This window comes from Phodopus roborovskii, unplaced genomic scaffold (assembly GCF_943737965.1).
Source record: "Phodopus roborovskii unplaced genomic scaffold, PHOROB, whole genome shotgun sequence".
Taxonomy (NCBI): Eukaryota; Metazoa; Chordata; class Mammalia; order Rodentia; family Cricetidae; genus Phodopus; species Phodopus roborovskii.
The window spans coordinates 14,447,834-14,463,315 of NW_026126571.1; the positions used below are offsets into that span (position 1 = coordinate 14,447,834).

General features: G+C 37.7%; 1 protein-coding gene across 1 annotated transcript in view; it reads right to left on the reverse strand.

Moving 5' to 3' along the window:
- Positions 1-15,482, reverse strand: part of Grid2 (glutamate ionotropic receptor delta type subunit 2) — a 1,241,117-nt gene that overhangs the window by 643,790 nt on the left and 581,845 nt on the right. Inside the window, exon 3 of the mRNA XM_051202902.1 lies at positions 2,407-2,691. Coding sequence (XP_051058859.1) covers positions 2,407-2,691 — 285 coding nt within the window. The remainder of the gene's footprint in view (positions 1-2,406; positions 2,692-15,482) is intronic.

Below are 15,482 nucleotides of genomic sequence, written 5' to 3' on the forward strand. Positions count from 1 at the left end.
CATACATACATATATAAACACACATGTATACAATTCTAAGCAAACTAGCTCACCCATAACCTTGTGCCCCAGCCTGATGCCTGATTCCATCCACTAATGATACTTAATTTATTTATTAATGAAAGCAATTCCTGATAATCAGGATAAAAGTCAAGTTTAATCCACTTAGAGGATATCCCTGAGGACTGGATGTGAGCATATTAGCCCTCTTCCAGGTACAAGCTCTCTGGGAGCTTGGGGTTTGTCTTGGACCCCAGCCTAGTTTTTTTACTAACAGGATTTATTGTAAGCATCAAAAGACAATTTTCTTATATGAAATAATGGTACTGTTGGAAATAATCTTGATGACAGAAACTTGGAATTTTATCAAGAGAATAGATTATAATTGTTTTGTTGTTGTTGTTCCTAAAACAAACCCTGAGTTTAAATAGTAACCTAACTGTCCCTTGTGCAGTTACAGGTCCTTATGCATTCCAAAGAATTTACAAAAGATAGAAGGAACTTAAGTGTGAGAAGAACACAGTGCCTGAGTGCTAAATGGACACTTTCAAGATGGCATTCAGCTCATCAATAATGAAAGTGTCTGCTCGTATAAGAACCCCATGTATAATTCTCAGAGGACATGGAAATAAATGATAATAAGTGATATTCTATCCTACAGACTTCTACAATCAAAGGGTAAATTTATTTTATTGGACTGAGTGTTTCCTAACGTTAAAGGTCTGGATTTTAAACATTTATTATTTCAGCTTCCACTTGACCGGAGGCTGTGAATACCATTTAAACCTGAAAAAGAGCACAGTGTAAGGGGCAAAAGCGGAAGAAGGTTGTGAGCATCTGAACTCTAGAGACAGTCACCATCACTGGGCTTAAACATGATCTCACTAGCCTTCGGGCTTCCATGGCCTGTCTTTCTTTCTGCTGATGAGCCAATTGTTTTCAGTATTAGTTTTGTGTTTTTTATGCATGTCAGCCTCTTAGTTCTTACTCTGTGACCCTTGGGTAATGTGAGTTAAGCAACAGAAATACTGGTTTCCGTCTTGGAGACAATGAGAGTTTCTGGAGAGTCCACAGACTTTGCCTACAGTTTGCTCATTGAGTTCAATGGTATTATTCTGGCAGCCAAAAGGCCAGGCTACTTTGATTATGTGGGGCCAAATGTAACTGCTCCTGTCCCCCTTCCCGGCCAGCCCCAGGGGGCTGGCCTTTAATGCTTGCCAGGCTTTTGCCAACCTGCTGGTTCTCAGCTCTGTTGCTTTTGCTTTCCAGCCCACTTGTCTGTCACTGCTCTGTCTCTTTCAGAGCAGCCAGATTATGAGAAGAAAGGATTACTTTAAATGTTTGTGTGTTTCCCATGCTTATTGACTTATTTGCCAAGAAAAACATTCTTTTGATAAAAATGGAAAAACAAGACACAGAAGAGAAACAGTCTGGAATCTTCAAAGGGAACACATTTCTAAATAAATCCTTCATTCTGAGGTTTCTTTATCCTCAGTAGATCATCTGCAGCTCCAGTCACTTCTCTCTTTACTAACAAAAATGAGGGGAGAACTACATTCAAAGAGTTCTAGTCTCAAAGTAGTAAGGACTCCAGAAAATTATTTAAACAAAAATATTATTTTCTCTTAATGTGTTTATGTAGCGCAAGAACAGATTCTCAGACGAGTTGTTTCCTCCTCGCATTACCAGGAAACCGGGTGCTACAATGGAACACTGAAATGTTTGCTCATACTAGTTTTTGTTTTTGTAAAACTTCATATTAAATAAAGCACGAGGAGAATATTGTCTACCGTCATCATATACAAAGGGGTAAAACGTTGAGTAAACAATTAGGTCAAAACCAGTGTGTCAACAAGTTTGTCAGATTTGTTAAGCCATCAGATAAAAAGATGTTACCATTTTATCAGTGCTCTAAGACCTGCTCATGGTGTCATCACCCCATCATTGCCATTACCATCACAGCACTCTCTTCTCAACTTCCCATTATTTGAAATTTGTCAGACTAGTTAGGAAGACTTTTACACTGAGTGAAAGGTATATCTCTATCTCTATCTCCCTCCCTCCCTCCCTATCATTTATCTATCTATATTTGAAACAAGGTCTTGCTAGATATTTTAAGCTGGCCTTGACCTTTCCATCCTTGCTGTCTGATAGGCGCTGGGACAACGGGAATGTGTTGCATACTCCAACTGGTATTTTTATTTACATTGTACTTCAAAGGCATATACTAAAAAGAGTAAGCTCAGCAGCATTTAAAATAGCTCTGTTTGCTGGTTGCTGCAAGGTGTATTAGAAATTAGTGAACCACAAATGATTAGTAAATTCTTCAAAAACTTTTAAGATTTAGTGAAGTTGCTGTTCACGCAAACATCGCCTTCTGAAACTACTGAGATCATACATACTTACCATATTCACTGTCATAGAAGATGATGAACTTCTGCCATGCGTACTCTGTGACTACTCTCAGGATGACTTCATTCAGGTAGACAGGTGGACGTACTGAAAGAGTATAGTCGTCATTCCTGTTGCTCCGTGTGAGACCACAGCCACTTCTTGGGGTCCCAGCTGTTGAGCGCTGAATGAAGAGGTGTGGGATATGCATAGCATCTGCTAAAGACTGGAGGGACCCAGCTGATGTGCAACCAATGGAGCTGACCAGGGCCAAGATGCCTTGGTTCATAAGTTCACAGGCTGCAAGAGAGCACAATGATGCCAAGGTTAGTGGGGTTTGTGTGATTTTCTCATCTCTGAAAAAGAATGGCTTGCACAGTTATTTAACTGCAAATTTTTTATATGCATGACATATGAAACGAATCTTTGAATTATGAAATACTGCTGGAATCCAGTTCAAGATTTCTGCTCCTATCAGCTCTGTGGTGCTGAGCAAGCTTCCATTAGCTCAACTTGGCCATCTCAAAAAAGAGCAAAATAGCATGACTCTAGAGGGATTGTTGTGGGGATTAGAATTAAACCAGGTTCTGTCATTTGTCTCTCATAGGCGAGATTCCATCATTGGTAGCTAAACTTGTGAAATTATCACTTCATTATTCAGAAGAGTAACTGCCTAATACATAATATATATTTTTAGAGTGTACCTAATGTGGGAAGTGGTGAGTAATAAGGCAGACATAGTTTGAAGGAGAAACTTCTGGCCATCATGAGCCCTCAAACTGGATGATATTTTCTCTTTCAATAAACTAGTAAAATGAAATGGTTTTGTCCTTCGCCTTAACCAAATGTGAAACTTAAAATTTTTATATAAATGCTTGAGTCATCCAGCACAAGAGTACTCTAATATATACACAGAAAATCTCAAATAATCAATTCAAATGTCCAATTATACAGAACATTATAAATATAAACAACAGAAGCAACAGAGTTCTAACTTTTGAACAAAAATTTCAGTTTATGTATTATACTTTATCCTGTATTTACTATAAGAAAACTGTTTTAGTCTTTAGAAACACAAATTTGCAAAGTTACATTTTAATAACACAGCTGCAAAATTTGTTACTGCATGTCTTGTTTGCATAAAGAATTTATTTCATCGTATGCTTATACACCACAGTTTAGTAATGAGGAATATCCGGCAGGAGCTCAAGGCAGTAACTTGTAGCCAGGACTCGAAATTGAAGAAGAAGTCATCCAGGAACACTGCCAACTGGCTTGTTCCACATGGCTTCCTCACCCTGCCTCCTCCTCCTCCTCCTCCTTCTTCTTCCTCTTCTTCCTCCTCCTCCTTCTTTCTTCTTTTTTTGTTTTTTTCAAGACAAGGTTTCTCTGTATTGGAGCCTGTCCTGGAATTAGCTCTGTAGACCGGGCTGATCTTGAACCCACAGAAATATGCCTGCCTCTGCCTCCGGAGTGCTGGTATGAAAGTCGTGCACCGGCTCTCTTCTTTTTTGAATCTGTCTTTTTATTTAATTATTTATTTTTTCTCTTATATTTCTACCATATTATTTCCCCTCCCCCAATTCCTCCCAGATCTTCTTCACTTCTTACACACCCAACTTTATGCTCTCTCCCTCTCAGAACACAAATCCAAACAACCCAAAATTGAAACCAAAACAAGTAAACAAAAGAACCCAGTAGGATGAAAAATGAAAGTGAAACAAAATGAAACAAAGTGAAACAAAATGCACATACCCACACAAACATGAACTCCATTTTTTTGTTGGCCTGTGTATTGTTATGCCGTCCTTTATATTTATTGTTTGCTTTGTTTTGCTCTCTGTTGTGGTGAAATATTCTGAAACAATCTATTGCATTTGAAACTGGAACTTTTGTAGGACCTCAGAGCTTAGTCACTTCAGACTTAATTCAGCTAGCCTACTGTGTACATAAATTCTTTGTTTAGTCTGCCTTTAAGAAAACAATGATGGTTTTGAACTTGCTATGTAGGAGAAGATGAACTTGAACTTCTAATCCTCCTGCTTCTATCTCCCAAATGATGACATTATATCTTTGTGTTGCTACTCTTGGCCCCCATTTTGTTATTATTTTATTGTCCCATATATAATATATAATTTACTTATAGATTATTTTAAGGTTTTTGCATCATATAAACATCCTATTGCTAATATTGGCAATGATAACTGAAATACTTACACATGATAAAATAAGAACAAGCAAACCATTTAGAAATCAAAACCACCATGTTGAAATTATAATTTAGAGATCATTCAGTCCAATAATGGAAAGCAGCTGTACCTGGTGGGCCTTGTAGGTGACATGCTAGAAAAGACTCTAAGACTCATCAAGAAACACACAAACACACACACAAACACACACACACACACAATACACACACACACACACACACACACACACCATTTTGTGAAGTTTTTAACAGGGAAAGATGAGCTAGAGAGTTACAGCCTGAGTAACATATTTTTTTCTCTCTTACAAACTTTCCAACTTTATAAAGCGTACAGTTTTTAAAATATAATTACATATGTCATCCCCTTTAAGTGTGTGTGTGGGGAATTAGAAGATCCGGGGTCTAAATGTTTGCCTAAGATTCTTCCTTCAACCATAGGAAACAAACAAGATGGTTTTTCATTTGAACAGAGGGAAACACTCTACAGAGTTTGTCTATTGTCTATTGTCCATTGTCAGGAATCAGAAAAAGAGGTTCTTCTAATTTGCCTTTATGTTGCTTTAAGAAATACAACCTAAGAGGGACTTGGAGGAAAATTCATTTCACTTGCAGGTTCCATTCCAACATCATAGGACAGCAAGGCGGGAACTCAAAGATTGAAGCAGAAACCACAAAGAGGCACCACTTACTGGCTTGCCCTCCATCACTTTCCTATAAAACCCAGGTCGGGGCCTAGGAGTGGTACCTCCCACAGTGGATTGGGCCCTCTCAAACCAATCAATAAATATCCCTCAGTCATGCCCGAATTTCAATCTGATGGAAGCAATTATTTGTGGTATTCTTTTCTTTGGTGATTAATTTATGTTGACAAAAAACAGCCATCACAGAAGAAAAATGTTATCTGCACAGGTAGAGTATAACTCGTTGACCCTAAGACACAGTTCCATAGTTCCACCCAGATACATGAAATACTGTGGCTCAGAGGCAACCTAGCCAGGACCATGAAACTGATCAGCAATAGAAAATGTTGGTTGGAACAGAGAAGAATCTAATTGGTCTGCCTTGATTTTAGTCTGCTTGTCCTAGATGAAGGCTACTGTAAAGCCCATTACTCATGGTGGCTGGGGAGAGAGTAGAAACACATAGAGTTGCATCAGAAGCAGAGACAGCTCATGTTTAGCTGGAACTTCAAATCTTGAAAGTGAAAGCACTGGATCATTATCTTGTTTTCACAGGATGTGATTATCAGCACATGAGGGAGAGGGTGGGAAGTAGGTTAGGAAGATCAGAGGGGCCACTGTGTGTCTTCCATTCAAGGCAAGGAGTTCTCAGTGGCATATTCTTTTCACTAATATTTCAAGCTCTGTGATTTATATGTATATGCCCACGTACCCTCCACATCATTCCACTCAGATCATATGTAACAGTTTGCTGGTTTGTAACTCCATCTGTCTGAGATTTTACATCAGAGATGTTCACAGCATGCTCTAATTGCTGAAAAAGCACACCTTCTTTGAAAATTATATTTATAACAGAATTTGCAATTAGCAACATTTTACCACTTGAGCATTATGCAGTTATGGGAGTGAAGCTGGCTGTGTAATTCTATAAATTCAAGTTAAATGGTATTCACATACACACTATCATTTCCATTTCTAAAGCTATGTACCTGGAGTCTTCTTTTCTTTATTGGGTAAGATATTGTTAAAATAAGATGTATGAAGCATGTCAAAACTTGATCCCCAATGCAGTATTGTTGGGGGTGGTACCTAATAGGATCCATTAGTGTCATGGGATACTATCTTCAGAAATGGCGGAAAGTTAAAAATGGGCCCTTCTAAAAGAACGTGTATGGTGCATCTGGCCTTTCTCTTGTCCTCCGGCTTTCTCTGCATTCCTTTCCTATAAGATGACGAGTTAGGAAGACCTTCTTCCATGTCAGCAACTTTTTTGAACTGCTCAGCTTCCAGAATTATAAAAAATAACTGTCTGTTTTATCAACTACACACTGCTTTAATTTCTTTAGGGCATCAAAAGCAGACTAATCCAATATGAGACTAAACTTTAGGATTCCTTACTACTATATTCTTTGGTCAATAATCTTTAGCTACTAAAAGCATAGCTTTCTGTTGCTGTCCTTTTAATAAAATCATATTATTTATGGGTGGTGTTTTTTCTTCAGGTGCTTTTATCTTCTTGTACTGAATAGACATTCACTATAGTTTCATTAGCAAGACTGCATTAAACTATAAAGGAGAAGGTTTGACTGAGTTCCACATATAAAATTTTACTTTGATTTCCAATACACAAACAATATCTCAAAATGTTTGTTCAAAACCCAGGGTATGTAACATTAAAAAAAATTACAGTTATTAAAAATGCACAATAAATTCACAGTTAAAGTGAAGAAACAAATTTATCCATTCATATTGACTTACATCTAGTTTTAACTAAAAGTTATAAAACGTGTCTATAAATAATTTAAAGGAGAACTTACATAAATAATTTTTATCTTTTTTCTATTATGTATGAGAAGAGTGTCTTTAAGGTTTCTTTTTTGTTTTGGCTTTTAAAGGCAATAAGTATATTGAGTGCATAGGTAGGGGTAGTAGTCTAGGCAAATATTAGAGTTTCACCCATTTGCTTTAATATTTTTGTAAATAAAATCTGTGACAACTTATACAGGTCTTCAGATGTTTCAATACTGTGTAAGTGGTCATCTTCTTGTCTCCTTAGCATTATACCTCACACTATTTAGAAAGCAGAGTTAGAAGGGATCAGCTTGTCTCGAGCAAAACTCTCCCTGCCCTACATTCATAACAGATCCTCAGCTGGCAGAAGATGCAGCAATAGAATCTAAGAGCCAGATTCATGGAAAAACTTATCTTTGTTTAAAATCTATCTGTATCTTCATAGTTCCAACTAACAAACTATGAGGATTAAACATGATTTTTGGTAAGAATGGTATAGTTCATTGGATTGCACCTCTAACTTTGAAACTTTAGCCATCATGTTGTAGAAATTATAAGTATTGATCTTCCTATTTTTAAAAGCTCTAAGAATGGATTTTGCATGTTTTTACCATGAAAAAGTCTACCTGTTGAGCATGCAATATTTATCCTGATTCAAGCAAGTACAGAATATATACATGTAATAAAACATTTTTTGTTATACAACTTTTGTCTCATGAAATAATAAAAAACAAATTAGGTAAAAGAGAGATGCTTATTGGATAAAACACTTGCCAGTCACTTATGAGGACCAGAGGTTAGAACTACTGCTCCACAAAAAAGCTGAGTGGGCATGGAGGTCTGCCCACTTAGGAAGCAAAGACAGGATCTCCAAGACAGGTAGGCTAGATACATTAGCCAAAGCTGTGAGCTCTGGTTCCAGTGGGAGAGCATGCCTAGAAAATAAGAATGAGTGCCTTAAAGCACGATACCTGACAACAGCCTCTGGCTCTACATGTATTTTCATGCATGTGTACTTACATCTGAACATGGGAACCTCTGAATAGTTAAATACACATACAGACATATATATATATATATATATATATATATATATATATATATATGTCTATATATATATGTCTAAAATGTAGGAGAATAAAATTGATATTCTTTATAATAGTAAATGTCTTAAATTTAGAATTATTTTACTGGTGTTATGTTGGCTTGGGTACCAAGGTAACTGTAGCCTCGTAAAAAGGAGTTTGACAATGACTTTTCTGCTTCTATTGGATGGAAGAATTTGAGGAGTTTTGCTATTAGGTCTTCTTTAAAAATCTAGTAGAATTCTGCACTGAAGCCATCTGGCCTTGGGCTTCTTTTTTTTTCTTTTTTTTCTTTTTTGGTTTGGAGACTTTAAAATATATAGTAGTATGTTTAAACAAATTATATTACATATAAAGAAAATTATCCTTGAAGGGTACATGCATTAGAGCGAGTAGCATATCTAGGTTAATAGAGTATTGGTTTAGCAAGTATAAAGCCCTGTGTTCAGCCACCAGCTCCACAAAATCAGTCATTGTGTTGAAGGCCTGAAACACTTGCAGCTGAGAGGTACAGACAAAAATCATCAATGTGTTTAAGTCTGCAGACACAGAAAACAGAATAACTAGTAACCAGTCCCTTTAGTTTTCTTAATAACTGCCATCTTTCTACAGTAACACTACCAAAACAAAGGCACTTTTACTGCCATCTTTCAAACAAATACACACACACACACACACACACACACACACACGGCACCTTTCCAAATGAATGTGCTTAACACTATCTGATAATTGTATTTAAAACTGTTCTCTGCTTGATATGTCTTTCTGTTACTTATTCAATACACACAACTATTAATGATCCTGATAAAACTCACCAAGCTAGTGTGATTGCACATTTCCCAGCTTACTCCCCACCTACACAATTATACCATCACAATTTTTTTAAAGGTCTTCAACAAAAGATGGAGACACTATTGCAACTGAAGAAGACTAAGGAGAAATGATAGACAAAACGAGGTACCCCAGCAGGACTAGGGGGAGAACAAAAATTATAAATAAAAAGTTAATGAACTGTGAACAATATAATTTAGCTAACAGTATGCTCCATGTTAATGGACTGCTCACCATAATTTAAATATAGCTGTGTAGAAATCAGAATTATAGGAACCTGGGTGAATAACACAGGGTACTCTCTGTGTAAATCTAAACCTACTTTAAAACCAAAACCAAGTAACTGTCAATTGGTTGCAAACAGCCCACATTCCCATGATATATGAATTTCTCATGGGCCTGGCACCATCTATATATACCTGTGCATTCCAATCACGGCTTCCTATCACATTGCACACTGCACTGCTATGATGTAATATCTGTTCCATATTACTAACTCAGTAGTTCATGTAAGTAAATAGTTTGACATTTTAAAAGTTAAAACAAAAACATCTACACTTATTTTTATCTTAAAAGAAATTTCAACCAATATCTAGCAGTGTTTATGGTGTAGAGCTTAAATTTTATTTTTTAAATGTACAACAAGGTATCTTATACATTCATACATGATTTCCAATGGCAATTTCAATTCCTAATTTTCATTTTTAAAACAGAAGAACTTGTTTTTCTTCTATCCTGAGCTTAATTGCACATTCACTAGCTTTCATGTTTGCAAGTTCTGTGGATTTCATGTTGTTAAAAAAAAATAATGTTTAATTTCATCAAAATATTTTCATGCAACTATTAATATAGCTACATTTTTGGTTTTAGTTTGGCATTAATGATTATTTAATTAATTATCTTCCAAATGTTAAGCTGTCCTTGCAGGGATGCCACATGTCTCAGTAAATAGTAGAATGTAGTCACATATTTTCTCAAGTTTCTAGAAGTGTGTGTGTGTGTGTGTGTGTGTGTGTGTGTGTGTGTCTGTGTGTGTGTTAGTGTATATGTGTACTTATGGCCACATCTTTACTAAATGTTAGCTAGAATCTACCAGTGAAACCTTTTGCATCTAGAGTTTAGAACTACACATTTTCCCTTGAAAGGTAGTTATGGTGTAGTCAGTCTGTTTCCCCTGGGTGAGTTTTGGCAGACTGTATATTTCAAAGAAGTCTTTGTTGAGTTTGTTAACATAAAGGGGTCTATTGCATTCTCTCTGGCAATTTACATAACACTTTGCTTCTGATCGATTTGGCTAATTGTTTAGCAATTTATCAATTTTCTCACAGAGACCACTTATGGTTTCATTGATTTTCTGTTTTACTTTTTTGTTCTGCTTCATTGATTTCCATTCCGATCTTCCCAATTTCCTTTCTTTAGATGGGTTTGAAATTAGTTTGACTTAATTCCTATAAATGTTCTTCTGTTTAGTGCTTGAAAAATTATTTTAATTCAATTTTTGTAGGTGAGAGTTTTGCCTGCAAGCATGTATGTGTACTGTGAGAATACATGGTTCCTATGGAAGCCAGATAGCACCAGATCCCCTTGGACTAGAGTTAAAGACAGTTGTGAGTTATCATGTGGGTTCTGGAAATCAGGCCCTTCCCCCACCCCTGAAAAGGACTGCAAATGCTCTTAACAACTGAAAAACTTCTCCAGCTCAGTTATGAAATTTAAAAATCTCAGTGTCTATACTACTGGTTTTGTGTTCAGGAAGCTATCTCCTGTACCAATTCATTCAAGGGTAGCACAGACACTGAGATCAACAAATAATAAATGGAACCTGCTGGAACTGAGAAGCTTCTGTAAGGCAAAGGACACAGTCAACAAGACAAAATAGCAGCCCACAGAATGGGAAAAGATTTTTACCAACCCCACATCTGACAGAAGGCTGATCTCCAAAATATACAAAGAACTCAAGAAGCTAGTTACCTAACTACCAAACAATCCAACTAAATAGAGAATTCTCACTAGAGGAGTCTAAACTAAAAAATGCTTAAGAAGTGCTCAACATCTTTAGCCATCAGGGAAATGCAAATTAAGATGTGAGATAGCATCTTGAACCTGTCAGAATAGCTAAAATCAAATACACCAATGACAGTTTATGCTGCAGAGGATGTGGAGAAAGGGGAACATTCTTCTACTGCTGGTGGGAGTGCAAACTTGTACAGTAACATTGGAAATTAGTATAACAGTTTCTCACAAAAATGGGAATCGATCTACCTCAAGATCCAACAATTCCATTCTTAGGTATACCCAAAGGATGCACATTCATACAATAAGGGCAACAGTTCAACTATGTCCATAGCAGCTTATAATAGCCCAAACTTGGAAGCTAACTAGATGCTCCTCAATTGAAGAATGGATAGAGAAAGTGTGGTGCATTTACACAATGGAGTCTTACATAGCAGAAAATAACAATGGAATCTTAAAATTTGCAGGCAAATGGATGGAACTAGAAGAAACCATCATGAGTGAGGTAACCCAGTCACAAAAAGAGGAACATGGTATGTACTCACTCATGTATGGATTTTAGACATAGAACAAAGGATCACCTGTCTATAATCCATACCTCCAGAGATGTTAGGAAACAAGGAGGACCCTAAGAGAGACATACATAGTCCCCCACAGAAGGAGAAATAGACAAGATCTCCTGAGAAACTGGGAACACGGATGGGGGTATCGCCGTTTAATAAGGATCAGGATAAACAATTAGGCTGAACAGATGTTTATTCAGGGAGAAATAACTCACAATATAGACAGGTGAACACCAACAGTTTCCTGCTTCCAAGAATTCCTCTGGATGTCCTCCTGACCCCCTGCAGCTAGCAAGAGAGCGCTCTCCAACCTAGTTCCTCAGGTCACTTCTGCCCCTGGCTCCACCCACCAATGGATGTGGTCAGTGCCACAGAAGGAAACAAAGTGAATATCCCACTACAGGGGTGGTTAGTGGAAAGAGAAGGGGAGAAGACAAGAGGGGAGGAAGACATGAGGGACCAGGAAGATTGAGTCGGGGGAAAGAATAGAAGAGAGCCAGAAAAAAAGATACATTAATAGAGGGAGCCAGTATAGGTGTAAAGAGAAATCTGGCACTAGGGAAATTTCCAGAGTTATATTAGGATAACCCCAACTAAGAATATAAGCAATAGGGGAGAGGCTATCTTAAATTTCCTTCCCCTATAATGATACTGATGGCTACCTTATATGCCATCATAGAGCTTTCTTCTCGTTGCTGATGGAAACAGAATCTGAGATCCACTACTAAGCACTGAGCTCCATTCCTGTGATCCAGTTGTAGAGAGGTTGTAGTGATGAGCACAGGGATTAAGACCATGCTGGGAAAACCCTCAGAAACAGCTGATCTGAACAAGGGGGAGGTCATGGACCCCAGACTGACAGCTTGGAAACCAGTATAGGTCAGAACCAGGCCCTCTGCACATGCATGACAGTCCTGGGCAGTCTATGGGGCCCTGGAGATGGAACAGCATTTATACCTAATGTATGAATGAACATCGGGAGCCCGCTCCCCATCGAGGGATACTCTGTCAACCTAGACAGATTGGGGTGGGTCTAAGGCCTGCCCCAAATGATGTGATAGACTTTGATGATCCCCAATAGAAGACCTCACCCTTTCTATGGAGCAGAAGAGGAATGAGATGGGGGTCGGTGAAAACATGGGAGGATGGGAGGCAGACGGAACTGGGATTGATAAATAAAATAAGATCGTTCCTATTTAAATAAAATTTTAAAATCATTTTTCCCTTCATTTCTTCCTTTTATTCATATCAAGTACACTGATTTGCAGTGCTTTCTGCTAAATATTTACTTCCTCTGTTGGATAGAAGATCAGGTCAGGAGGAGCTGAGTCAGGCTTACTGGGCAGTCTCCTAGCCATAAAGTATTGCTTGGCTCCACACTGATTCACTCCGCCCACAGAAATAATACACTTGAGTAGAGAAAACAGCCTATCCTGCTACCAGTTCTCTTCGTTTTCTTCTTATGCTTCAAATTGTTCCAGTGTATATTTCAGCGTGGACTCAGTATGTTAAATGTTCTTCATCTGGGGTCTGTTTCCTCCTCAGTTTCCATATTCCCTCTAGAGTCTCGCCAAGGCGCCACTGCGCCACCTTGAGGAGCCTGCTGTTGTGCCTTATCTTACATCAGGTTTTCTGATGACCCAGTAGTGTTCACTTCCAGGGGAAGGAGGTGAGAAGAATCCATTCACAGCAAGCTGCTGCTTCGTATTCCCTGGGCACTTTAGGATTAGCATATGTACACTACATGGGGAGACCTGCTTTCCCTGTTATATGTGCCTGGTGTACAGAAGACCTAATGCATATGTCTTAAAATGTCAGTTCCATATAGTTGACAGTGCACTGAAGCACCAGAGTCATTGTTGCATACTCTGTGCTTCTTGGAAGCTTTCTTAGTTGCAGTTGATAAAGAAGTCATTTTATGTTTTTGGTTGTGAGCCTAGCCTTTAACTGCTGAGCCATCTCTCCAACCCTGTAAGCACTAATTTTTTTTAAATGCCTGCAGTTTTATTTGATTAAAATCACTCATTTAATAATATATATTTTATGGGACCTTGAAATAGGCATAGGGATTTTTTTTTTGTTTGGCTGGTTATTTGTTTTAAAAGCTCCTAAAATATCCATTCCATTTCAAAGAATTTGATGGTAACTATTCAACCTCATGACTGTTGTAATGTAGTAAATTTACTTCAGTTCATTGTAAGGTAATTTTAATCTTCGTTCTCAGTGTTTAATTCATTCCTTTACCTTGTTGGAGTTATATTAGCAGTATAAGTAAGATTACACTCGCCATTCAGTAATCGATTACCACTTTCACAGCCACAGGTCAGGTTGAATTTATTCCTTTTTTTTTTTTTTTTTTTTTTTTTTTTTGTCATTGGACATCTGTTTCCAAATTATACTTTCGCTAATGTCACAGTTTAAAAAGAACTTTGCTCTCTAAGGATGAAGGTCTATGTTCTTTTGTAACATCAGTGGAGGAACGCTACTGATCAGTTAGTTTGACCTTTGCTGACACCAATTAGGAAGCAAAGGGAGCCAGTTCCTGAAAATTATAGCATGAAATCTGAGATGAGTTGTTCAGAAGATTGCTGCTCAGCATGTCATGTGCCTCCTTTTTCTTCCATGTGAACTGTAAACTACATTGTGTAAGTTATTAAAAGGACACACACACACATATATACATACATACATACATATATATTGAAATCTTTGATACTAATATTCTTAAGTTGCAATTCAATTCAAAGTGCACAAATAGTATTTCTTTCCAAGGAAGGTAGAAAATCCAAACACAGGCTCACACACCCATTGCCACCAGCGAAGAAACAGCATCAAGGAGCCTAATGATCATAGCACCTGTACTCCCCTTTCAAGGTCATTGTGTAAATTCCACAAGTGTACAACTCTTCCACTCCCATTTACCACTACCCAGAACAGAAAAATAATAAAGTTCAAATATTCTTATTACTATGACTTTTCTTCTGCTGTTTTAGAGACAGGACTCCGAGAAAGCGGTTGGGTTTCATGTGGCACAATCCCTAGAATAAATACTTCTCCGGATAGCCTGATAGCACTCCTTTTCCTGCGGTTTCCATGAGACGTTTCATGTATTACACTTGGCAGCATCTGCTGTGACACACCACTGGGAATGCTTGCTGAAATGGTATGAACGTGGTTTAAATAAGAGTCAGACGCACTAATATGATTACTGTATATTTTCATCATTTGTGAAGCTTCATCTCGACATTTTCTCAATTTCAGTTCAGTACCTCAGACACCTGTGGAGTAAACCGTGACTACTTTACTAGACACAAATCACAATAATTTTCTGACAGTACATTTTTTTTCAAGGTAAAGTTGTATTTTAATTCAGGTCCTCATTATTCATTTGGTTTTACTCCTTTATCCAAGGCACCTGAACTACAGCTTGAGCCACATGGTTGTAGTTTAGATTCCGTTGTCCAATCAACTATTAAAGGCGTAGTGTGATGAATGTGCCCACCTGCCCTAGGTGGCCATAGCTTCATTGAATGTCCAGCTCACCACACTCTAATCAAGTAAACACATATATTTACTTACAAGAACAAGTATCCCAATATATAAATATTAAATGCATTAAAGGAGGCCACATGTTGTGTAATTCACATTAATGTGGACTGAATTGCCTGTGGAAACCTTGAAGAAGAACATTGTCTATTAGGTGTGGCAAAAGAGTAACCCTCAGTTTGAAAGTGAAACATCCCCTAAAACCTGAAGTGTTGAATGTTCTGTGATGTTATCCTGGTAGGTTCTGGAATCCACTCTGTATCCAAGAGTAAGGAATTAGTCACCGAGAATGCACACTGAAGGTCTTCTCTGGTCCTCAGGAGCCTTGTTACATTCCATTTCTAGTCTGCCAGGATCTAGAGAATCTCCT